Raw genomic sequence first — 27,258 nt, 5'->3', positions numbered from 1 at the left:
ATAATTAATGTAACATCGCATAGAAATAGTTTTAATAATTATTTTTCTATAAATAAACATTTTTGCTATGGAGGAGTATTTTGGTTTAAAAAGCGTTATAGAATACGGTTATCGCACACAAAAACAACTTTAAAGCATTTATTCAATAGAGTGAAAATCCTAAATACCGATTGAGGCTACGTGTTTCCGATATAAAATAAAGATTTCAGATAAAAGGATGTGGGATAGGGCACAGAGAAATTTAGAAAAAGAGGTGAATGCCCTACTACTATTTCGAATCGATTCGACCAAAGGTGAGTAGATGCTCTCTATGACGTAACTTAACAACACCGAAAAAATCTCCGACCTTTATTAGAGGATTAAGTCGCGGATCAATCAAACCAAAGAGAATGTATCATCATCGATTTGGCTACGAGACACACATACATAGGTATCTCATTTCAATTAACTTGGCAATAAGAAAATCCTAAATCTAGATTCTTAATGATCGTCGAATTTCAAGATCTACAACAATCAGTATTGAGACAATATGCAAACATATTATTGAGTTATTAAAATCATACTATATAAGCAAAACTTACGCAATAGGAGAGATAGGTGGAACGACAGAGTGTCTTCCCCATTGCCCACTTTAGCTTCAGTGTTGCAACTCTTCATGATATTGGTCTCACCAACTAAGCAATTCCCTACCGGCCGCAGGGAAGTTTTACTTCAAAAGGGAGTAGCTCGATTTTAGACCAACTTTGCCAAAAACACCACGCCTCTGAAGCCCGGTTGAAAACACAGCGAGCATCGTCATTTTCATTTGAACCCCCCCCCCCCCTCACCTTCCGCGCAGAAAACCCAGCGAAGAGAAGAGGCAAGGGAAAAGTGTGCTCGCCGAGCATAAAAACGAGAGGGAGGGGGGCAATTTACGATTATACTACGAGACCCCGAAAAACGCAACTGGCAGCGGTGCCAAGTGTCGGAAAAGGCGAATAACCTGAGAGACGCGATCGTCTCGAACCGCCATTGCTCGCTAATTATGCAACGCAAATGGCGGTGAATTGGATCGGCGAGCGCAGTGAATTACACCGAAGGTCATCGTCGTCGTGGACCAATTAACGCGACACGCGCGCCCGGATGGGGAGAGGACGAAAAGGGTGCGGAAGTGCGAGCCAGGATCCCCGGATATACATACATACATATACATATATAAACATCTACATACCCTGTATAGAGGACAAGGACGGGCGCAATGGCAGCCGGCGGGGAGGGACCGAGGCGAGGGAGAGAGGGATCACACCCAAACATCCGTCGGGTGTTTGTAAAATTCTAGGAAGCGAGAGGTGGCTCTGGTGGCGCTCCTCGGCGGGGACCCACTCTCACCCCCTTGGGTAAATGGGAGAACAAATCAATACACGGGCAAGTGGCGGACCGTATCTCTACACGCATTCCGTCATGCCAGGACACCTGATAAAACCCACACTAGAATATGTCAATTACACCAACTAATCGGACAGCGAGAATTGGTCATATGATCGTTTCATATTTGCCGCAATACTATAACGATGCATATTTTAAGCTCGAAGAACTGTTTGGATGTGTTATTTTGGCGAAACAACTAAATCTCTGTATAGTCAGGATAGTGTTGCATACAGTCGCAGTCACATAAAACGCAATACTTGTTCATGCAAATCGTGATTATGTTATGCGCTTAGTGCGACTGAATATGTAAGGGCCGGATGGTGATAATTAGGGCATGATTGAAAATATTATCACCCCCAGATGCGGAACTGAACTGGGCAACTGCTTTATATTTTTCAATGAATTATTATTTTAGCTGAACCCGGCATGCGTTGCAATGCTACAATAACGCATGCAATTGCCGTTCCTGTTTCCGAGCTAACGTCGTGACAATCTGACTTATTCAACGTTTTGGCACGTGCTTCTCGATGTGTTTCGATAAGTGAATGTTTCAGTTTCAAATTAATACTTAATAATCAAATTAAATTACAGTAAGGAAAATTAGTCGGAAAAATACATTTGAAATTATTCAATTGTTTGTTTATTTTACCTTAACAACGCAGGTGGCGCATTTGCAATTATTGTGTTACAATGCCACTCATTCCGGTTTTCCCGTTCCCGTTTTTGGCCGATTTTTTTTACATGAACCATCGCGAGCATGCACAAAATAACTCATAAACGTGTAAGTTTCATCGCAATCGGTTGAATGGTATAGGAAAGCATACGTGACAGACAGGCAGACAAACATTGATTTTGATATTATATAGGTATATAGAAAAAATATTTTATAAACAAGTAGGGAACGATAATATTGATTGTAATTATAAGAACTAATCAATGGAAATAAGAATAAACGTTGAATATTTTCTATGAACCGCAAGAACCCAAATTCTCCCCCTGACTAATTAAAAAGCCAGCTGCATTGCTCGGTGGTGGTTAATGCTAACCACCGAGAGGTTAACCGGGTTCGATCCCATGGGTTAACCTCGATTGAAAATAATTCATTCCGAATGTAATCTGTAGTGCTGCTGGTCAGACTTGGATATTGGTAACTCGTCGATCGCTTCCTATCGAGTTTGTTAATTTATCTGATTTCATTGTTGAAACGGTTCTTACACCAAATTGGTAAAAACCACCCTACCCTATCCACTGTCACCAATATTTGAATATGCTTTTAAAATTTATAATCTCTAATTTTTTTATATACAAGTTCAATACCATTGATATCAGTCATGGGGAAAAAAATTTATTAAAAAAATAATAAAAAGTGTATGTACCAAGGACATGTTTGATTGATTGTTCTTATTATTATTATTATTATTTTTTAATAATGTTATTATCTATATGGGCGTTGGGGATTGCACTATTCTCCCTATCGCCTGGAATAAAAAGTTATTATTATTTAGATATTACGAATGTTAGCAATGCGGTCCATTGGCAACTTGCACCGCTGCAAAAGGATATTGCCCTGGCCAAACTAGGCTTTTTTATAATATGCGAAAATTCTTAATGGTTTTTCTTAAAATAATTATGTTCTTTTATCAATTTATGTAATTTAATAAATTGTTAATTATCCCAACAAAAAAAAAATTGTACTGTATGATTGTTTAAATACAATGATACATTAACAGGTGACACAATTTTGATCTTTATGGTTCGTAATTTATTTTTCAAAATTAAATTTTAGAATTAGTTTCAGTATTATGATGAATTTCATAATGGACGAACTAAAAATGTCTGTAATTATTGAAGATAAGTAGTTAGATAAACTTGGAGTGCCACCTTAAACGATCTCGAGCACCATACGGTGGCACAGGTAGCCGGTTACTGAATAAGGCTGTTGAAATGGTAAGCTGTCAAAATAAATATTTCGAATTGTATAAATGTTGAATATACGAATTTAGAATATCACGATGGTGGAAAATCAGTGTTCACTTGAACTGGAGAATAATAAAAACGTATGTAATTACATAGATCAGTCAGGGGATGGAATGAATGTTTTTGGTCCCTCTCGATTTGAGACATTATTTTAAACTCGAATATTCAGTATTTTAACAATTCGAAATATTGAAATCCTGTTGAAATACTAAAAGTACTAAAAAATCTTTCACGAACATAATACTTTAATCTATTGATCTATTAAATAAAGTATAAAAAAACGAGTCATTGGAAAATACACGCTCAATGTACATATTACGGGTACAAGATTCGAATTTATGGATTCCTACATTAAATTTTGATTCATTCTACATTAAATAATATCAAGCATTCTGGTGGATTTACGTTAGTAATTAAAAGAAATGGTCATATATGTAGTACTGTTTTAGCTACGCAGCTTTTTAATTTGGATTATTTATATGTAATCTATGATCAGGGATCGAAATGAACGGGAAAAATTCAGAAACGTAGCGCTCCCTCTCGTGAAAAATTCAAAATTTCCGAATCCTTTAGTAAATTTTGAAAAAAAAAAATCAATAATAATTGCCGAAAATAATATTAATTGTAAAATGTAAAAGGTAATATTTTTTTACATTATGAGTCAAAATTTATAAGTTATAAATTATGACTCATAATGTAAAAAAATATTACCTTTTACATTTTAGAATTAGATAGTCACAGTGCTATCCATTGTTCGGCAAACCTTTAACAATGCATTTACAACCTTTGAACAATACACGGCCCCCTCAGGCTCCGGTGACTATTTATAACACTCGGGAATCATAATTGTTGACTGCAAGTAAAACGCCTTACATTACAATTCCGCTAAAGGCATCTATGCATCTGTAGCCGAAAACTATCTAAACTATTATTGTGATTTTAGCAAGATCAAAGCAGTAGGTTTTATGATTCCATGTATTACTTTTTTACATCTCATATTAAACATTTTATAATGTAATGATTTAAAAATACAAATAAACTATAACCCCCTCCCCTCCCCCATTAAATTAAGATTTAGCTCTACCTCGAGTATTATTTTTGCTAAAGAAATATTTATTGAAAATCAAAAAATAAAATTCCATATGGGATGCAAATTTTTCCTTTTGTCTCAGTGGTAAAATTTATATTCCCGGCGCTGTTCTGTATACATATAATTTATTAATTTATAATACAATAAAAAAAAATCAAAATCATGCTTTGAAAATTATGAAGCGCTTCCATTCGTGAAAATTTCCATTTCGAGTCCTATCTATGATTACAAATTTAAGCCGCTGTACAAAAGTAATAAGATTGTCATTGTTATAAAGTAAGTGTCAGCAAAAACGATAAAACGATTAATTCGATATTTTCGAGTTAGCGAGACTTGTATGGTCTTCAATTTTTATACGACAGGTGTTGCCGAGTCCATATATAAAGTTGACACAACCATTTCCAAAACTTATCAAGACGTACAGCAATCGAAGTGTATAATTGCCGACAGCCCCCCAAACGATATTTATACCTGGCGAATGAAAAGACCTAAATACGGGTAGAGTAGGTTTATACAGAAAAGACGATCCGCAGATTGTTCAACGGGCAAAATTCTAACGAGCACACACACACAGCGACAATTAGCTAGACGAGCAAAGCGGCAAAGGAGAATTTGAGTCTGGGCGACGTAATGGCACGTTCTGTGCGATTGCCCGATGGGAAAAACGGTAACGTGAAGCGAACGAACGAAGAAGAAAGAGTGAAACATATCGATCGACCGTTTCACGGTTTACGCTAGTGTTGGAAGTAGGTGAGCGATTCGCATCGATAAAGTGGCGGCGGGCCTAATGAGCGAGCGAGCCACATATTGTGAGCCGCTGGCGAAAATAGCCCCATTGCGCCGCTGCAACGAACACACACACATATACCAAAAGTGCACTCACTATGTAAGTACTTCAGTCGAAAACAAACTGGTAGGAAAGATCGATCGATTCAGCTCATCACTGACGAGACGACGACGACGTACATAGAATATATGTACACCCAAAGGTCAGAGGTTGTCCTAAATATTTGAACGGAACTGATTCTAAAAATATATCAAAAACTGAAGGAGACACGAGAAAATGTATGTGTGTGTATAAAAAATGTTCGATAATATACAATCGACTTTCTAAAACGCGGAGAATCTCACCGTCTTTGCATAAAACTGTCATTGTGCTTGTACGGTGGTCGGAATTATTGCAGTCTCGCTGATTATTCGACCTAATTTTTGACGTTTTCTAATACGCGCGGTGGAAACATCCCGATGAAAGAAAGGGTCAAAACGTATTTTAGAAATCAATAATCTCGATTTGTGTATAAGCGCGTGTGCTAACGTTTGCGTACATCGGTGTATGTATGCACGTATACGTTTCAATATGTATGTATGTTGTGTATGCATGTATCGTCAAGTCTTTGTTTTAGTTTTGCGACACGTACGAGTAATAATCGTTCTTAAAATTAATAGATAAGGAAATGAATTTGACTTACCGCCACCGGAGAATGAGTGCCTTTCCGTCATACCTTCGGCTCTTGCCTGTTTCCCATCGAAACCTAAAAAAAATAAAATCAATTGAATATAAAAGATTATTATTATTGACGATTCGCAAGCAACATTTTCAAATAAACATATTAGTTTCTCCAAAATACGAATTTGTCAATTTCAAATACAATTTTAGAACCATTAGAACCAAAAAAAACAATTAAAATATTTTTGTCGATAGTTCATTATTAAATCATCGTGAATAAAACTTATGAGAGAAGACAATACCTACATACATACATATACATGCATGTATAATATTATTTAATCAAAAATACCAAGATAATATTTTTCCACTATCAATAAAGATTCGCCAAAATACCTTGAATATTTTCTATTAGATTAGACATTTATAGCCTCGTTAGTGAAAATAAAACGACTAAAACAAATAAAAAAGAGTTTTAATATGCAGTTGAATACCCTTCAAAATGACTTGCAAATTAACAATATGAATTCATTCCAAAACATAATTTTAGATGGCGGGAATATACGAATAATGCCAAATATAAACATAACACAACTCTGAAAGTTTGGCATAGACGAAAAATAGAAATTAGGGGTTACTGATTGGTTATACAGGCGCATCTGAACATCGAGTATACACACTTAAATTATTTGAGAAATGCGTTTTCGATTTTTATTAATATTCTTCAATGTAACGTCGATACTGTCACTTTACAAAACTGTTTGCGACACTCGGAGGTTATTCACGTAACTGCTGTGTATTTGTATCAGGGCTGCGGAGACGCTTCAAAATTTACCGACTCCAACTTAAACAATTTTAGTAAGATCGACGCAAGAAAGCCAAAGTATAAAATTGTTAGTAATAAAAATTATATCACTAAAAATTTACATGTAGCCCAATTTATTGAATTATTGGTAATTAAATAGGTACAGGAAAATGTGTGGGGTGAAATGGATGAGTTAAGCAAAACAGAGACGAGTGGAAGCGTGTTGGGCGACTTTCATCCAGCAGTGGATGGTGAGCGGCTGTAGATGATGATAATGATGATGAAATAGGTATACACAAACAAATCAATTTAAATAACAAAAAAAATGTTTTTAAAAAACTAACCTCTTCTATATTTTTTTTTATAAATTTAAGACAATATATAAAAAACCTGATTAAGAAATCACCAATTCTCTCCCTTAAGTTTTGAGCATGAGTATGGTGAAGTGCTCAATCTGCCATAGCAAGAGGGGGGCGAAACAAGTGGACGATAGACGTCACCGTGAAAGAAGATGCAGTATTTTCAAACGTGTCCATTACGATTATTTTTCACCATGGTAATGGCGGACGTCATTTCCACTTAAATTATATTTCAAATGACAAAGTTTGAAAACGATCGGATAAGAACCCAAACTTCTTCACACGACCAAATCGTTTGCAAGCTAAGTAATAAAATATAGTTTTTTAAAAACATACCTCTTCTATAATTTGTATATAAAATTATTATTTTGAATAAAAACAATAATTTTATTTTACTACCGCCATCTATGTTCAAAACTAATAAACAAACGATGGATAAACGTCAACGACTATCTCGCCGGGCAGATATCAAACGCGTCTTACAAGATATTTTTGCACCATCGTAATGGCGGAGGATCCATTTACTTATATTGATGACCAAAATGAGCAATATGGCAAAGTATGAAAACGATCGGATAAGAGACAAACTTTTTCCTGAATTGTAATCGTAAGTGAAACGTAAAGGAGGTATGTAATGAAACGTAAAAGAGGTTTGTAAAAAGTATGAAACAATCGGTCTTGGCCACAACACCAAAATACGTTTATATTACAAATACCGGCTTTGTTCGGTATTTGTAATGTAAACCGCTTAAACATGGCCAATCCAATAGTAAACATTTTATTAAATTTATTTGAATAGTTTTATATTCATTTGTTTATTTATTAAATTGAACGTCGCGGAATCTACGACCCAAACAAACATAAATTCATATAAAGTCTCTTACGAAATTATATATGAGAAGATGTAATTCATGATTTTTATAAAGAAATCATTAAATAAAATTTATTACTGGATTTACTTCAATGAAATTAAAGAAAATATTAAAAAAAAAGAGAGTCGGAGTCGGTTGATTTTTTACGACTCGCGACTCCACAGCCCTGATGTTAGTTTAAGTATGAACACTCGATGCGCCCATTAGGGATAAAAAGTTAAGAAAAACAACTAATAAAAAGGACACACTAAAAAAAAAACCACCGTCCAAATTAACAATAGGGGAGTAGCTATACGAGATTGAACTCACCAACTAACAGAACAACCATTTTAAAAGTTTGAGCCCGCGAGCAAAACCGTATCAGGCGAATTTCATCCTGTCGACAAAATCGTAGACCCCAACCAACGACAAAAAAAAAACAAATACGAAGGGTGGATCCTACCCATGCACAAACACTCCATTTACATGCGTGGGTAAAAATTTGAAGAAAGGTGAACCGAACCGAACCGAACGTATGTATGTACGTACCGAGCATAGTCGATGGCGAGTAACAGCTGTTACCGACGAAGAACGTCATTCGGGAACATTCACGATTACGAATCTCGAGGAGGGTGCATTAGAAGCGAACAACACACGAGCATATTATAAATACGTAGGTATACATGTACACGAGACTTTCTTATTTGTGATGGTGTGATATGCGCGTGCGCAGGTAGCCATAGTGTCGGATGTGCTCGTTGTGGCGATGGCATTATGTCGATCGAAGTTCGTCTCTGTATCCGTGGCCCCGTGACGCGGCTACGGACAACAATACACCTACATACTTAAGTCCACCATTTGATGCGACGAAATCAACGCGTTTGACTACGTTTGCACCGCATGCGACACCACTAACTGATCAGATGATGTTCGATGGATATATGTACATGAATGAACGAACTCCGGGACGACATTGTGGAACACATCTGGAATGTAATTTCAATAGACTATAATGCAAAATAATAAGTAGACTTTTCGAATGGCAACATTGCCAAAAAAAGCCCATTCACAATCTACAGTTGGATACGCTTCCATCGTATCTGTTTTGAGCAACTCTCATCCAACTTATCCAAACATTTTTTTCTAATTTCATTCATCCATCTCGCTTGTGAAATATGAGTACAGAAAGAGAAAAATGTTCGGCGGTGTAGTCGGGCCAGGTCGCCGCCCTGGTACTTTGATATAAAAAAAAATGTTTTTCGAGTACAATTAAAAAATATTTTTGCTTATATATAATAAGAAGAGGTATGTAAAAATGAATCTGTCTGTCAATGTGTCTCGAATAGGCTATTAAACCACTGAACCGATTACGACGTAACTTTCAGGATTTGTTGTATGCAGTCCGGGAAGCTGACTGTGAAAAAAAAATCGTTGAAAAACGGGAACGGAAACGAGTGTCATTGCAACGCAATAATTTCATATGCGTTTTTCCGACAAATGGTAACGGGAACTGCATGCGTTATTGTGGCATTGCAACGCATGCCGGGTGCAGCTAGTATTTCATATAAAATTTTGTATACCAAATATTGTGAGCAGACTTTCGTCTTAACATTTAATGCAGAATTTTTTTTAAAAACATCCCAACAACAATCCATTGAAAAAATATAGATACTTTGACTGATGCCGAAATCAAATCTCGGACCATTTTGATTGACTTTTCAAGATAATTAGCAATTGATTTTTTTTTATTAAAAATTTGTAAAACAATATTAGGATATATATTTTTTAAGTAACAAAAAATCGGGGGGGGGGGGGGGTGAGGGGTCGTAAAAATTAAATACCACCATGGTACTTTTTTATTTAGAACTACACCACTGGTTATATTGAAACCAATTAATCATCACACAACTCGGAAATTTCATGAGAAGCCCAAAGCTCCACACATAACTCGGACATTTCATGAGAAGCCCAAAGTTCCACACATAGCAGACCATTTGCGCTTTTAAGGCGCAGCCACACAAGAGGTTTTGCGCATGTAAAACAATGCTAGCATGCCTTATCTATGCTATGGCACCCAGATCAAAAATCAGCCCCTGAATTTAGGAGAAACCTGTAGAAAAAATGTAGGAGAAACCTGTAGAAATAATAGGATCGTACGAATTAACAATGACACGAAGAAACGCCCATTCACAGACGGAGTCTACCTCGACAAGTCGTGCCGTATGATTCTGCGGTAAAGATTAAGGATTATTAAGAAAATATCTTGTTTGGTTCTTAAAACAAATGTGTTTTGGACGAAACATAATATGAAATTAATAAAAAAATACAGTGAGATTTATACTGTTTTAGGACATTGCGAAATAACAAACATGTAAGAGATAAACAAATGAAATTCGGAATTTGCAAGAGCGTAAAATCCGTGAAAATCGATGTTTTCCAATACACGTAACACTAATTATGCATACGAAATTTACAAAAGTAATATGTACATACAAGCAAATAAACGATTGACACGAATGCTGCAAAATAGAATACGACAACTTCAAGAATTCATTCAACAAGCCCAATTTTAACAATGGTAAACTTTTAGAACGTGAAAAAATTGAAATAAAATTATAAAATTGAAGTAATTATTTGTTCTGACAGATAATATGTCGCGTTGGGAACTGAGCAGAGGATTTTGCATCTGAAATCGAAATAAAAATACAATCAAATGAAAAATTACGCAAATTTTGACAAGCAATGAAAAATGCCAGTTTCGCCATATGATTAATTGTTTAAATACATTAATACTCTCATCGCTAAAAGGAAAACATGACAGATCGTTTGACAAGCGAACGATTTAATTTTAATTAAATTGAAACAATTATGAAAATTTAAACGCAGACAGATTTTTGCACTCGTAATTTGGAACAGAAGCGATATATGAGAGAACAGCTGTGCGCCAAATTACGAGAACACTGCAAATTTGAACAGCTTATCATATCCTTTCACAGCCAAAAAACACAACACACAGTACAAATTATAACTTTTTGTGATGGCGATCAACCATCAACGTACGCAGCTTTATGAATAGTGCGAAACCGATTTCATTATAATAACAATGCAAAAATTCGATTAAATTAGGCTAGGATAATATAAAAATGTCTAGTCGTATTTTGCAATACTAGTCGTTAGCTGTAATATTAAGTGCAGACTATTTATAGGGGGTGTTTACTTTGTTTGCGCAATCTGCCGATCGATCACGATCTACCCTACTGTAGGCTAGTCATTTTCTGGTTTCAGCAAATATTTTATTTTATTCGACACAAGTACACTCCGAAATAGCGTGCCAATATTAAAGCGATTTATCGATTTTACAAACACAACGAAGACACTTTCATTTTAAAACTACGAGAACTCTTTCTAGCATTTCCAGCGATTTGAAGTAAATTTTTTTCTGTATGGAGAATAAAATTTCGATAATTCACAATATCGAAAAGTGCTGCGTAGTGTAATTCTATGGATGCACAATGATTTGTTATTCACTTAAAATCTAAAAAAAAAAAAACAACAATTAAGAAAATAAACATTTGAAATCAGTAACTCGTTTTTTATACATTTACAAAATAGGTTCCATAAGATATAAATGGCTTATTTGAGCACTGTTTTCTTACTAATGCTTCATTCTATAGTTATACATGTCACTGTCAAAGTGTATTGCAGGTTGTATATTTTATCTGGTGTTTTAATATAATTCATATTCGAATATAAATCAACTAGTAGACGTTGTTTCTACAGGCGAAAATATAGTTTCGCCTCAAGTAACATACATATATATTCTCTTTTGACAGTTCAGATATTTTATCTATTGCTTTAGGAATCAATGCGATAATATTACTTACTATTACGAACGACGGAAAATATTTCATATCGCGATAACCCTAAGAATGTGTTAAAAACAAAAATGTGACTTTTCGACTTCATGTGACGTTTCACGAAAAGCAGTCATCATTATCATTCACCATTCACTGCTGGATGAAGCCCTCTCCAAAACGCTTCCACTCATCTGTTTTGCGCAACTATCATCCATCTTACCCCACACATTTTCCTAATTTCGTCCACCCATATTCCCTGCGGTCTTCTTTTTACCCCTTTGGATTCTCTAGGGTACCATTCTAATGCTTCTTTTATCCACCCTTCGTCCATTCTTCTAGTCACGCGGCTCGCCCATTTCAATCTCTTCTCACTCACGTATTCCGTTACCTGTCTTTCCTCATTATGCCAAGCATATACAGTTCCATACTTCTTTCGAGTAAATATATTATAACACTTCGACTGCAGCATAATTCGAGTCACACGGAATTTCGCTTCATTGTAGGAAAAAGTGTTTACATGTATATGTATAACATCCTAAAAATCATATAGGATTGTTTATTTACATAAAATTAAAAATAGCAATGAAAATACAGTCGACTCTCTCGTACAGCGCTAGATCTGTGAATTAAAGTAGCATGTTTTTATTATAAAATTTCGTCGAACCGACACAGCGCGTTATGGGAGTAGACTGTTTTTGAAAAGCGAGCCGATTGAATGACAGCTGACATACAAAATGGTAATAAAAAAAAAAAATGCATGCAATTTAGATGAAGTACTGGCTTCTCGATAAGTTTTATCCGCGGCGCATTCCGGAACGTGTACTTGGATGGAGAGGAAACGGATACCGTCGACAATCAATAACACGATCTGAGAAGATTCCGTCGAAGGGAACCGAGACGTCATCGCGTCGACGCGAGCGGGTCACAGTTTTCGCACGAACCAAGAGACGGCGTCGTCGAAAAACGCACCAAGTAATGGATTAGAAGAAATTGAGGAGATTCGACGAAACGGTAGTTGGACCGTTTCATCGAGTGCTCGTGATCGTGTCCAAGGCGAGAGTATGCACGTAGCTGGTCGGTGTTAGGAAGCCGGTGGCAGGGCAGGGCGTGTCGTGTCTGTCAGCGGACGGACATGCACGGTTTTGGGTCTCGACTGTCGACTGTCGACTCTCGTCAAAAGGACACGTGCCAACTCCTCGGAGGGGAGGGGAGGAGAGGGCACGGGGGCGCGGAGGGCGGGTCACAAAGGAAGCGCGCACGTCAATACCTGCTCTGCTCTGCTCTGCTCTCTTCGAATGGCGGACCAACACTACGAGAGTAGACGAGCGCTCGTTTTCACTATTTCGCACAAAAGAAGAGAATGTTTACAGTGAAGAGTGGCGGATTTGCGATTTGCGATTTGCGATTTGCTTAGTTAGGGTTTTATCTGCGCTTTATCGGGCCGGAAAAACAAGTCGCCGGATTGAAAATAGCGGCGTCGATAAGGCGGCGGACGGGCGAGCGACACGACACGACACGACACGACACTATCGTAGGAGGAACGGGATCGCAGACGGCCATTTTTTTCGCGCGCGGCACATAGGCGAGGGGCGAGAGGTGAGCGGGTGGGTTGTGGGGTGTGGGGCGGGGACATAACCTCAAAGTCGGAGCTGTCACTGGTCAGTGGTCGGGTGTAGGTGAATGCAGTGGAGTGGAGTGTACCTGGTCTGCGGGCGCGGCGCTGTCCGCCGATCGATGAGGGGGCGGCGGCGTTGGGCGGGTTGGGGGGCGGCGGGGGCGGGCGGGAAGGGGCGGCAGCAATGACTCTGGACGAGTGGGGCGGCGGCGGCGGCGGCGGCGGCGCGACGGCCACGACCACGGCCACGGGAGTTGGCGCGCCCCTGTGCGGGTTGGGCGCGCGGCCGGCGGCTGGAGCGCGAGCCACTGCGGCGGCCGTCTCTTCTCGCCTCTCCTCTCCTCTGCTCGCCTCTCCTCGCCTCCGCTCTCCGCTCTTCCCGGGTCGCCGGCCACTGCCCGCTAGCCGCTCGCCATTCCCGCTCTCGTTCTCGTTCCCGTTCCCGGTCCCGTTCCCGTTCCCGTTTCCGTTCCCACTGCCGGTTCCGTTCCGGCGATCTCCCGCACTCGCACTCGCACTGTCCGACGCGAGCCAGGAGCCGATCACGACACGCCGACACAACACTCACATCAACGTCAATTAGCGGCGCGCGCGCGCATGCGCACTGCCCACAACAAACACGTTCGCCAACTCCACACTGCACACTACACACCACACTGCACTCGCCCCGCGTCCCTCTCTTTTCCGACCGTGTTTTTCTTCACTTTAGGCCAAATCACATATCACTTCAATTTCGCTCTCAAAACTCTATCCCCGCGAAATCCTCTAAATGACGGAATATATAAATACATATATTATTTTAATTTTAGACACGCTTTTAAGTTTTTTTTTTCTATTATGATAAAATAAAATAATATCATAAATAGCAGCATGAAAAATAGATTGGGGAATATTACACTACCAATATTATCACGCGTATTGCGATCCGGTGTATTGATGGTGTAATAGGTCAGTATCGTGATAATCAGTCGCGAATCCGCGTTGTTTTGAAATTTCGCGATAATAGAATCATGATCTGTATTGATGGTTAGATCGTTAGCTATTAAAAAGTTTTAGACTTGAAATGTGTTCTGAACATGTATATGAACAATAAAAATCTATAAAATTAAATATAATGTTTTGAAACTAGACCGAGGCTCATATTAGTGATTATTTTTTATTCAAAGGGACTTTTTCGTTTAGTTTGGAACTGATTATTTAATGGCGGGGCATAGTGATGATCAATTATTTATATGTATTGTATATTAAACTTTTTCAATGATTAAACTGGCAATGAGCGAGTGACGTAGCTATAAGAATGGAAAAACAGTGGATACGTTTTGGAATGGTACTTGAGAGAATTTAAAAGGGTGAAAAGAAGACCACAAAAAGGGGGTTGGACAAATCAGAAAATTTTACGACATGAGATGGGTGGGAGTTGCGCAAAATAGAAACAAACGAAAGTGTGTTGGAGTGGCCTTCATCCAACAGTGTACGTTGAACGGCTCTAAATAATCTATATGTTTATAAAAATTAATGTCTGTGTGTGTGTCTCAAATAGGCTCCTAAGCCACTGAAGCGATTACGATGGAACTTTCAGGATTTGTTGTATGCATGTCCGGGAAGATTACTGTGAAAAAAAAAATGGGAACGGAAACGGGAAAAACGGGAATGAGTGTCATTCGCTATAATTTCAAATGTTTTCGCGTCGCAACCAGGGTGTTCGCTGCCTGCGTTGTTCCGAAAAATGGGAAAGGGAACGGGAAAGGAACGGGAACAAGGACGGGAACAGGAATTGCATGCGTTATTGTGGCATTGCAACGCATGCAGGGTTCAGCTAGTGATGATATAATTTTTATGATGACGATGATGTAACTGTATTATAAACTGAGTGAGTCTATAAATATAGTTACAAATTACGGAAAGTTAAGTTGTACTTAATATTATTAATAGATTTAAAATGAAAATGGATTAAGATGAATTTTAAAAATAATTAAGATAGATCGTATCAGAAAAAAAAGTTTGTAAAAACCAATAATTGCTAAATTCTATAAATTGGTTAACACAACAAAAGCCCTAATATGTCATTTATATCATAAGAAACCTCGAAAAGAAGATATTGTACGATAAATTAAGATTATAGAATAACTAATTTGGTGTTTGAAAAAGAATAAACATGTATCTATAAAATAAATAATAATGGATGATTTTATTTTATGCTGTTGTCGTTAAATTAAAATATCCAATTATCAGACAAAACAGCATAAAAACAAAATAAAATATAATAGTCGAGTGATGGTTTTCAAAATTAAAACTTACGCTATATACCTACTTTAGAACTTATAGGGGAGATGAATTACATTTATTTTGATGCAGCTGTTTATGTAGCAGCAGCATAGCTCGGACGTTAAGCTTCTGCTTACCGTCAAGAAGGTGCCGGGTTCTATCCCTGAATGAAAATGAATTTTTCAGAGTATGCTGTTGGTCAGACCTGGATTTGTGACTCCAGGTTGATTGTTTCCTATCAGAGTTTGCCAATTTTCTCTGATTTCATTGTTGAAACGGTTCCCGGAAAAAAAATTGGCTAAAAATCCTTCCTACCTACTATGTCACCACTATTTGAAATTTGATGGATGTACAATAAAAATTTATGTACAATTCATAGATGTCTCGTTAATTTGCGAGTTTTTTCAGTGTCTCGCAATTCAACGACTTATAATAAAAAAATGCTGCATTTGTATTTGTAATTGGCCAGGAAGGCGCATTGGGATTTACCTGTAAGGCCTTCCTGGTATATATGTAAAATAAAAAATAAAATAAATAAAAATGTGACACGTGTTAGGATGGTAGCACTGTTAGAGTAATATATGAAATGTGCTATTGAGGAATAAGTATGTTAATCGTCCATATAAGTAGAAAAACCTATATGTGATCATTAAATTAAATTAAAAAATATTTTTAAAATCAGTTATCTTTAAAAAACTTAAGTTAAAGTATGCGCCTATGATGAAACAGGTGAAGTTTGTTACATAATGAATATATGTAGTATTAGAAACTGTTTTGTGTTTGCACTTTCTTTTGTTTTTGTTTCCAATAATACAATTATCTAGCCACGTATATACATATGTAATCTTTTATTTCAAGCCCCCAATGACCAGTAAACGTGAAATAAAAATACATATGAAACATTATCGGTCTTCCCTTTTGAACATTGTTAGTAAACGCTAAAATTTTATTCTAGGTAGATAAATTGTGTTTGTATGCCAGAAAAGAAATATTATGTTCAAAATCGATGACTTCAGTAAGTATTTTTCATAAAAAAATTATCTATATTTTAGGAATATCTATCTCCCGTCACAAAGGTGAAACAACACAATTAATTTAGTAAATGAATTATAGACAGTGGGCTCTCAAAGAAGTCTAATGAAATTTTCAATGACATGATGACCACTCAAATTTTAGATAAGAAATTTCATTTAGTTTATACTTCTTCAATTTTAAGAAATGAATACTGTTTCAGATTACAAAATATATTTTTATCTTTAATTTGAATCAAAGCGAACATAATTTTTTACTAGCCAATATGTATTTCGCAATTGCAATTTAGAGCCTAGGATTAATTAAATTAATAACACAATTAACACATCCTCTATCACAAAGCACACACACTTGCTTATATGTATTTGATGTTTTCCAAACAAGAGCAATGTAAATTTCTAATTTGAATTTGTATGTAATCAAAGACATTCTTCATATTTAATGCACGAAAGATTCACAAAAAATAAGTTTTATAAATAATATTTTTATTGTTTTTTTTTCAATAATCACATATATGTATAAATATAAATAAAAACGAGTATTAGATAGTATAAATAAATAATTCTCAAAATGTGAATATGATCATAAAAAACAAAGATACTTTTTTTATTTGTACCATTGCTTTAAAATCTCTAAAAAAAATAACAAAATCAAAATAATAACATTTATAAAATTGATATTATCTGGCAAGAAAAAAATTGCATTCTTCTCTTAAAAACAACATAACTAGGTATATAATAGAATATTTTCAATGTATTGTCATACACAATTTTAATTCTAAATACATATGCATTATAGTTTGAACGAATGACATTTTTAGAAAAAGAAAAATAAATGGAACAGCATCAATATTTTGAAGATTTGATACTCTTTGATACTAAATATGACGAATAAAATCAATTCGAAATAAAGTTAAAGTACTTATATATGATACAGCCATAAACTTCCTAGAAGCTCCATTATCAGAAGTTTCTTTTAAAAACTCTGTAATTTTATAAAATATTTATAAAAATAAGGAATGCTAAAAAAACTTTAACTGCTACTTAAAAATTATAATATTGTTAGTAAATTCTTGTTTTGAGGAAAATTATGATTGATTTTACAATATTTTTCGCATCATTTGTTATTATTGATTAATTGATATTTACATTTGGTTGTTTACGTCATATAAAATCAATTTCAAAATAATTATGTACTTCGATTATGAATATGTACATATATATGTAGTTATATTATCAATGTTCGGAAACCATGAGGTTTGAGATAAAAATATATATGTATGTGTATGTATGTGCTTGTGCTTGAATCATTAAAATATTTATCACATAACAGGAATTAACCTAATCGACAAGTGACTTTTTAATACATTTAGACTATTTTAGTTCAGTGATTATTAAAAAAAATATAATACACAACAGAGTTTGCATTCATTTGCAGTCACACATCCAAATACTTAGAATTTTTTACTCATTCGTAAGGTCAGAATTAGTATAATTTTGATCAATTACATTACCGATACTGTTGAGCTTGCCAGTGTCAGGGTTTTTATCCATTTCTGAATAATTCGAAATATTATTTATTACTTCTTGAGGATCGACTTTCACAAAAATTCCACTATTATCTTTTTTAATCAACACATTATCACAATAGTTTTCCACATTATTAGTAGTAGGTTTAACATCTTTTGTTGAGGATTCTAGAACTTCAAAGTCTGCTTCTGCTGCAGGTGCATTTTCTGCTTGAGGACTTGGTGTTGTGAGGGTACTCCACCATACAGATAAGGCACCTTTTGCTTGTGATAATGCGCCTCCAACTACACGAGATGTTGAAGCCACAGCACGTCCTGTGTTAACAACAGCTTGTGTCATTTTTCTTCCACTTTCAGTACTTGACATTGTGCTATAAATTGACAGATATTAATTAAGTACAATATTAAAATTCAAAACTATAATACAACAAAACATGATTATAATAAAAAAACGTACTGAGCTAGTCTTAACTTCATATCTGTAACAGATAATTGACCAGCGAAAGGATGTCCCGGTGGCATGTTTGTAAACATATCAGTTACTTCTCTTTCAACTTCAACAAGCCATTCTTTATATGCATCTGTCATTTTAAGGGCAGATATGAAGTATGCATTGAAATGATCTATTTCACGACTTCCCTCTGAATTAAATATTCATAGTTAAAAAGCAGTTTAAAAATTAATTTAATGCAAAAGTAAGATTGGAGCATTATGCAAACCGGGTAATAAAGAAGTTCTCAGCATACAAAGTAAATATCCATAAAACTGATCACGAATCCATTCATCGCCTTGAAGACTTCCATGTCTAACTAAATGATCAGCGAATCTTAAATCTTCTGTGGACAATTGTAGTTGTCGTCTGAGATTGAAGTCGGCCGTCTCAATACGCAAATCTGAAGATTCCACTAGCACGTCAAACAATTGACGTTTTTGTTTAAAAAGCACATTTGACGCCCCAATTAAAAACCCTTTCACAGCAGGGTCAGATAAGAGATCCATATATTGTAGAGATAAGTAAGGTAAACATAAATATCCTTCAGAAAACAAATTCAGTGGTAGGCCACATTCTATGAATTCAACACTTGCAGCTAAATTAGTAAGACCGTTGACACTCATGTCTCTCACCATCGAAGGTGTAGAATGAGACTCTGGCAATGTTTTAACACTTTTATATTTTTCACCTACACTGTGACATTTTTCTCTTTCTCCGATATCAATGTTGTCATTAAAAATATAATCTGTCTTATCTAACTTATCAGAATCAATGCTGTTAGAAAGTAATTCATTGTTATCTAATGATCTATCTTTAAAATCAAATGGTTGATCAATGTCAAAGGAGTTAACGTGATCTTGGGTATCGTTATTTATTTTTTCTTGAGCATTGCACAATGTTATTTTGTTGAGATCAGCGGGAGGAGTTGGAGACATTGGACGAGATAATCTATAAAATAACAAAAAAATATTTATATACTTAAAAATAAATGATCATAGATAATGTATAATATAAAAAACCTACACAATATTTGCTGATTTTTTAAGACCATTTTGGATACATTCTGGGAAGAGGGATAGTAGAGTTAAGAGAAAGGCACTGACTGGTCCTGCTGGTGATCCATGTAAGACGACTTTTCTTTGAAGCAATACAAGTTTGAAGATCAGCACTGATTTATGTCGCCATGTCTCAACGAGATTTAATACCGATAAACCTAAAACATAAATTAATCGATGTTATTTTGTAATTTTCATCTGTAATAATGTTTATGAAATTTTACCTTCAAATATTTGTTCCTTGAGGGTTGGGCAGCCATTTAAGTGCCTATAGGCGTCTTCAAGAATTCGAGTACAGGAAAAATCTCCTCTTCTAAACCAAGCTCGTACCACTAATTCAAGTTTTATGGCTAAATGTCCATAAAGAGGTTCTTTTGATATAACACATACGCTTTTCTGAACGGAACTACGAGTCATATCAGACGTGCGTTGAGACACTTGCTGAAATGATTTACAAAACATATTTACTTTTTCTATTAGAACTTGCATATGTTTATATACCGGTTTTTTTACATTGATATTTGATAAAGTAATACTAACCTCGATTGGAATTTGTCGGAAACAAGAGATTGCGTATACCGTGTGCGCCGGCTGAGTTAATCCAGGCAAATGAAAGAAAATCGTATCACTATGAAAATTGTGAGATCCATCAGGTAAAGCTAGAGCTGGAAGATGTCTCCAAGCAGGGGGTAACTCATTTGGCGACCCTGGTATTAATTCTGGATAGCAATACTCAATCTGTTAAATAAAGATACAAAATGTTATTATAAGTTTGTTTAATGACCTTGTGATCCATTAAAAAATACACATAGTACAAATGTGTTGTAAACGTGTCAAAATTGATTATGAATTTGTCTCATTTACGTTAAGTGTATGTTATTGATTGGTGACATAACCTGGCAGCCCTTTTTGTGGTGAAAGCCCACCACCAGAATGTTGAGGATGGGCTCTGAGATGGTCGACATGATGACGAAGACGACTTGAAGTTCGGAGCCAAGAGAAGTGAAAACAATCAGTCAACCAATAGCCAAGAAACACCCACAACAGCCGAACGGCTTGACAGCCGCACGTCACTAATATCGATCGATACTCGACAGATGATTCCTTTTTCTGATTTTGGCCGTAACAACATGCAACGTCACCTACTTATGTCAACATATGTCATATCTTTCTACGCTTTATTTATCTATATTTCTGTGTAGAGAAATATCGGCTCAATGTTATTTTGGCATGCGAGTTATTAAATACTGAAATTAAATATTCCCTTTCACTGTTACATTCGTTGGTTATTCTTCAATTTATTTATTTATTTATTTATTTATTCTAAACAGACCATTGTGGCATAACAGGAATTCCTAAAGCGCCACAATGGTCAAAAAATATAACACAAAAAAAAAAATAACAATTAAACATAAACATAAATACATCCATACATAAACATAAAAAATAGCATTTAATGATAACAGATAAAGTAAAAATATCAAATAAAATATAGCATAAGGAATGCCTTGCACCTACAGCCAGTTTCAATAAATATGTAAGAAACAACTACAAATACAAAACATCCCTGTAAGGCCCAAATGGAAGAGAGTTAATCAAAATTTCACTCATAAATCACAATCAATCATGAAAACAATGATGAGCGCAGACTACCAGATAAATGGGTTAGAGTAATTTCCGACAATTTACGCTCACTAAGGTGGAAAATATCACATTCAGTCTCGGCAGCAACGATTTCATTAAGAAGTCGAATAGCTCTTGGAATAGGAGCCATTCGAAAAAGGACTGTGCGGGCAGGAGGTACAGCCAGCAAATGATGATGTCTACCACGCACATAGTGATTAGGGACATAAAGTCCCAACTGCTCCAGCAAAAACGGGCATGACGTATTACCACGTAAGAGCAGGAGAACGAAACGAGTTAAAGAGAAGTTTCTCCGAAGTTCAAGGGAATTATACCCAAGCATGCCCAAAAGGAAAGGAGTGGGGTAGAGATATGGGTAATACCCATATTCTTTCCTATATAGGAAACGAAGAAATGCTTTTTGCACTTTCTCAATCATCAGAGAGTAATTTGCTTCATGCGGATTCCACACAATCGCATTATACTCTAGCTTACTTCTCACAAGCGAATTGAAAAGCAAGCGAGAAGACAAAGGATTGGAGAATAATCTTGCATATCTCAAAACAAATCCAAGTCGACGAAAGGAAACGTCAGCGACTTTCTTGATATGGTTGTGAAAGGTGAGCTGAGGATCAAAAGTGATACCCAAATCGACAATAGATTCCACACGCTTCAACAAGACGGATCTAATGGAATATCCGTGACAATATAAAAGTCATAAAAACGTTATATAAAAGTCAACGGGTATTTGGATTTTAATGTTTAAAAATAAGATTATCTTCTATACCCTTGAAGGGGTTCATGTCATTACTAACTGTTTCAATTGGCGTTAGTTAGGTGCGCACACAGGATATTTTTCTAGGGGCGGTTCAATCTAGGGCAGCGGTTTCCAAACTTTATGCTACTGCGCCTCCCTAAAAAAAACTTTTTTTTTCCCTTTTTTTTTCCGCGCCTCCCTACCTTTTATTTTTTAATAGATATAATGATTTAGACACGTTTTAAATAATTAACCTTTATTTAAAAAAAATACTGAACACTTCAATAGACAGAATAATAAAAAGGTTTTGCTATGTTTTAACTAGGGTTGCCATACGTCCCGTATATACGGGACATTTCCTGTATTTCATTACTCGATCCCGTATTACAATTTGTCCCGTTTTCTCCCTAAACTTTTCTCCAAAAACAGACTGTCGATTTCTTAAACACTGCATTGATAAGTGGTCCCAATCATTAAAAAAATGTAATGCTTTCGATTGGATGACTCTCAAGCAAGTTCCTGAATGGGGGGAAATATAATGAACCGTTGAATATTTGCAAGTAAGGAACATCGATGTTGGAAACAATGAGCTTCTTTTCAACCAGTTCGTATATTTAAAAGATTATTTAAATAAACATAATACCAACGAAAATTGGGAGACAACGCTGAAATTGAGTATGGAAGAGAAATGGCTGAAGTTTTTTAGAGATACCAAGCATATTTATTGAACAGAAGTCATGTTTAATAAAACTATGTGAGTATATATTTGCCATTCCAGCCCACAATGCCAATGTGGAGAGAATATTTTCCCTGATGTCAACACATTGGTCGGACGAAAGAAATAAGCTGGCAGTTGAGACAGTTGAGGCAATTTTGGTTTGCCAGTATAATTTTAAAATGACTTGCGCCCAATTTTATCATCATGTAATAGAGGAAAACGATTTAATTAAAAAAGTTTAATCATCGTTAAAATACGATTGGTCTAAAAAAGACTAATTTTTTAAAATAAACTATTACCTACCTACTTTTCCATATTTTATTTATGTAGCACTTAAATGTCCCGTATCAATGCTTTACAATTATGGCAACCCTAGCTATAACATAAATTTATACGAACGCGTATATTTATTTTTATATTAAATTACTAATTAAACTACATCTAACACATCAATATTTTATGCGGAGGATGTTGTTGTTTATCAAATCTTGGGGGCAATATGGAGAGTGCCACTCGTAACTCCTTTTCGACTATTAAACTGGCTTAATATTTGGTTTTCATTGCAGCTAGTGCCGAAAAGCCCGTTTCGCATAAATAAAACGTTACAAACGATAGAAGTACTTGCATTGCTTTGCAATACAAAGATTCATACTCTCCACTAAGATTCATCTAAAATTTAATTGTGGTTTCATTTTGAAACTTTTGTTTTACTGAGCTATCGCATGATAATTCTATCAATTTTTCTTTTTCGGTAGTTGTCAGCTCGAATTCGTCTTCTTCATTGTAGTTAAATGGATTCTGTATCCACAAAAACTTTGAGAAATCAAGGTCTTTGAAATAATTGGAAAAATGCAACACTAAACCATTCAAGTGGTCGATAAAAAGATTTTTACTTGCTTCAATATTGGCTGTGGCCCAGAAATCTTTGGAAAGTGAAAACATATCCAACTCATTCTTTTGTAAATTTGATTTCCATAACTTCAACTTTTTAATGAAAGCTTTTAATTTGTCTTTTTGAACAGGTATTTGTGATCCCTGCATTGATTTATTTAAACCGCACAATTTTCCAAAAATTTCAACCAAATATGCAAGCTTAACAATAAAATTATCGTTCGTCCACAAATGTGCCTCTTCGTGTTGGTTTTCTTCGAGAAAGGTTGCTATTTCTTCTTTGAGTTCAAACACCCTTTGAATCAATTTTGCACGGGATAGCCAGCGAACTTCACAATAATACAAAAGTGAGGTATAATTAGCTTCCATAGGACATTGCTCTCAAAGAACTGTTCTTAATGTAGTAATAATTTTTATAACTTTTGTAAAAATGCTGTTCAGTTCCTCGCTCATATTTTTTGACACTAGAGCTGCTCTGTGAAGCATAAAGTCCGTCCAGACAGCATGTGGTGCATTATTTTTGACCAATGCTTGAAGACCTGCTTTGTGGACATCGAGTGAGCTCCGTCGGTACACAGTCCAACGCAATTATTCCACTTTATGTCGTTTTCTTCAAAAAAAAAAAAACTGTCTATTATATTAAAAATTTCAATGGATGTGCTCTTCCCAAGAATGGGTTTGCAAAATAATATATCTTTTAATATATTATTATCCGCGACATATCGAACATATGCAATTAAATAGACATCTTTAGCTAAAACAGAAACTTTTTAAAATCTTCCTCTCCGGATAATTTTTTATAGGAATTAAATGTATGTACATATATATATAAAAAGGAAAGAAAAATAAAAATAAACATTGAATTTTTACTGTTAAGCTACGATATGAAGTTTTATTTATTTGTTGATATTATGATATGAAAATTATTTTTTATTAAAAAGTTTTGGCGCCTCCCCTGGCAATAGTCCGCGCCTCCCCAGGGAGGCGCGCCTCCCAGTTTGGAAACCGCTGATCTAGGGTGCAACATCTTTGGGACTAGTTTAAATCAGTGCTTCCCAATTACTTTCATGTCACGACCCCCTATATCTGAAAGAATTAATTCCCGGCCACAAAATTTTTTTCTAGTTAAAAGGTTTATTTGGCAGCAATTATTACAATTATAATACACATAGTTAAGTCATTTTTTGAATAATCTTTTAATTCAATTTCTCTGTTTTTTCTTATGTTAATTTGAAATGTTATGTATGATTATGTATATGTTTTAGTTTATTACTACCAGCGAACTTGCTTAAAAACATTTTTTTTAAATAAAAACTATACACATGAAACAATTTAATTCGATAGATGAGGTCGCATGTTTTTACATAGCAAATCGATAACGGGTTCAATGTCAGAAATGCTAAGTCACAAAGCATCTTCCAAAGTGTCCGTGGAAAGGCATGACCTTTGCTTATTTTTTAATATAAGTAATGACGAAAATGCTGTTTCGCATAGGTACGTAAGCGCGAAAGGAATAAGAGTTACCAGGGCTTCTTTTCCAATAGCAGGATATTCTTGCTGTCGCCTTAACCAACATTCTGAAATACTTTTTTCATTAAATTCCACTTCAAGCAAATTATCTGATCTGATATCGATCAACTCTTCTTGGGTTGTTCGCGTAATATTTTATTCATATTTTAAGGACTTGGCAAATGGTGCTCTTATCCCATTGTTCCTTTCATCCTCATTCAAGTTTGGGAAATATTTTCTTAAATATATACATTCCCTAAATATGTAATGTGGAAAAATATTCATAAATGAATATTTGTACTTTCTATTGAATATTTTCGGGGCCCCGCGAGAAATCCCACGGCCCCCAGTGGGTCGATTAGTAAATAAAACATTAAAAATTCAAAAGAAAGCGACAACAAATTCAGGATGAATTTGAAAATATTTTTTTAATGAAATGGACTTCAAGGCAGATTGAGCGTCACTCATACAAATACAATATTCTGTGATGGAAGGAAGTGGAAGATAATTATTTACTGTATGAAGATTAAAGTTTAATTGTTTGTTAATTTGTCAGTTATGCTAAGAGGAATGTCAGTATCATAGACGGTTTTTGAAAGATGTCGTAGTCAAGGGGCCCCTATATAAATTTTTATGAAAAAGTAAAAATTTCTACTTTAAAAAATAAAAAATAAAATAATTTCAATTATAGATGTATTATAAAATTATTGTCCAAAATAATTTTATTAGAGGATTTTGGAAATAAATAAACAATAAATAGATAAAGTATTATACATAATATTGTAGTAATATTTTAATTAATTTATTTATTATGATCTGTCAAATATAAATTTTAATTACGTCCATTTGGATAAATTTAACAAAGTGAAAAGTTTTGCAATACGAGCTTTGACTAATAGTTATTGAAAGTTGCTAACTTTCAGGCATTTTAACGAGAAACGATAGAAGCTTATCGCAATCGACGATGGATGTCTCAATAGTTCAGTTTCTAATATTATACCTATACATAGTTAAACATATGCAGTCAGAACAAAGAACAAGTGGACGCATATTTTATAAATATAAATAATTTAGCGATGGAATTTTTCTATAATTTTGAAGGCTATCACATTACAGTGTATATAATATTTGTTATTTTGTGAAACCCAACTGTTTTTTATGAACCGATTTGTCTGCATGGAGAATAAAATTATTGTGTCGTTCGGACGTATTTTACGATGAAACTGTAATATAGGCCACGGTTACAGTTATAATTTTGTTTCCATGTGCGTATAAACTTGTCAGAAAAAAAAGTTAAATTAGTATTTCGACACATTATGTATATAAATGCTCCGAGCGATTTTAAAACTTCAAGGCTTTCCGTCGAAGCACTAAATGAATAATGTTTTTCAAATACAGGTTGTTTCGAATGCACAATTAATTACGATGAGTTTGAAATTAAAAAAGTTTCAGCGGCACCACTGGCGGAGCGCCATTATTCTTTTTCAAATGGGCTTGCGCGTATTCGAGCAGTGTTGCCACCGTGAAGCCACACTACGGCGCGCAGCCAACTGACGCGATAAACGTCCCGGCCAAACTTTATTATGATAATCGCAAAAAGGGATATGGGCTGTGAAATGTGTCCGCGCAATTTATTGTATGGATGGCGACGAACCTTCCACTCCGCATCGGCTATAAAAATGCACTTAATTGCCAGCGCGATTCTGCCGATCGACAAAAAGTGAACCGAGCCAAATCAAACAGGTATTACAAATTATAGGTTCTAAAATATGCTAATTATCCTATTATAAAGGATAACTTTAATGATTTTGTACCACAACGACATATTTCCCTGTTGTTTCATATACACAGAGCTGCCAAGAGAAAATCCAGTCCCTGGTGTAGTGTCGCAACTAGGGATTGTAATTTACCGTCATATTTCATAAACCGGTACACGGGAAATGATTTTTCTTACTGCCAGTATATCGGTGTTAACGGTG

At 35.3% G+C, this 27,258-nt stretch overlaps 1 protein-coding gene across 1 annotated transcript in view; it reads right to left on the bottom strand.

Moving 5' to 3' along the window:
- LOC143910845 (uncharacterized) overlaps nt 1-20,908 on the bottom strand; it is a 51,321-nt gene extending 30,413 nt beyond the window's left edge. The window contains exons 1-9 of the mRNA XM_077429442.1: nt 20,678-20,908; nt 20,322-20,519; nt 20,006-20,222; nt 19,750-19,939; nt 18,953-19,674; nt 18,691-18,874; nt 18,447-18,604; nt 13,495-13,635; nt 5,944-6,006 (exon numbers count right to left, since the gene is read on the bottom strand). Coding sequence (XP_077285568.1) covers nt 5,944-6,006; nt 13,495-13,635; nt 18,447-18,604; nt 18,691-18,874; nt 18,953-19,674; nt 19,750-19,939; nt 20,006-20,222; nt 20,322-20,519; nt 20,678-20,746 — 1,942 coding nt within the window. The 5' untranslated portion in view covers nt 20,747-20,908. The remainder of the gene's footprint in view (nt 1-5,943; nt 6,007-13,494; nt 13,636-18,446; nt 18,605-18,690; nt 18,875-18,952; nt 19,675-19,749; nt 19,940-20,005; nt 20,223-20,321; nt 20,520-20,677) is intronic.
- Between the last annotated feature and the right edge of the window lie 6,350 nt (nt 20,909-27,258).

This window comes from Arctopsyche grandis, chromosome 4 (genome assembly GCF_051622035.1).
Source record: "Arctopsyche grandis isolate Sample6627 chromosome 4, ASM5162203v2, whole genome shotgun sequence".
Taxonomy (NCBI): Eukaryota; Metazoa; Arthropoda; class Insecta; order Trichoptera; family Hydropsychidae; genus Arctopsyche; species Arctopsyche grandis.
This window is presented reverse-complemented; position numbering and strand designations above follow the sequence as displayed.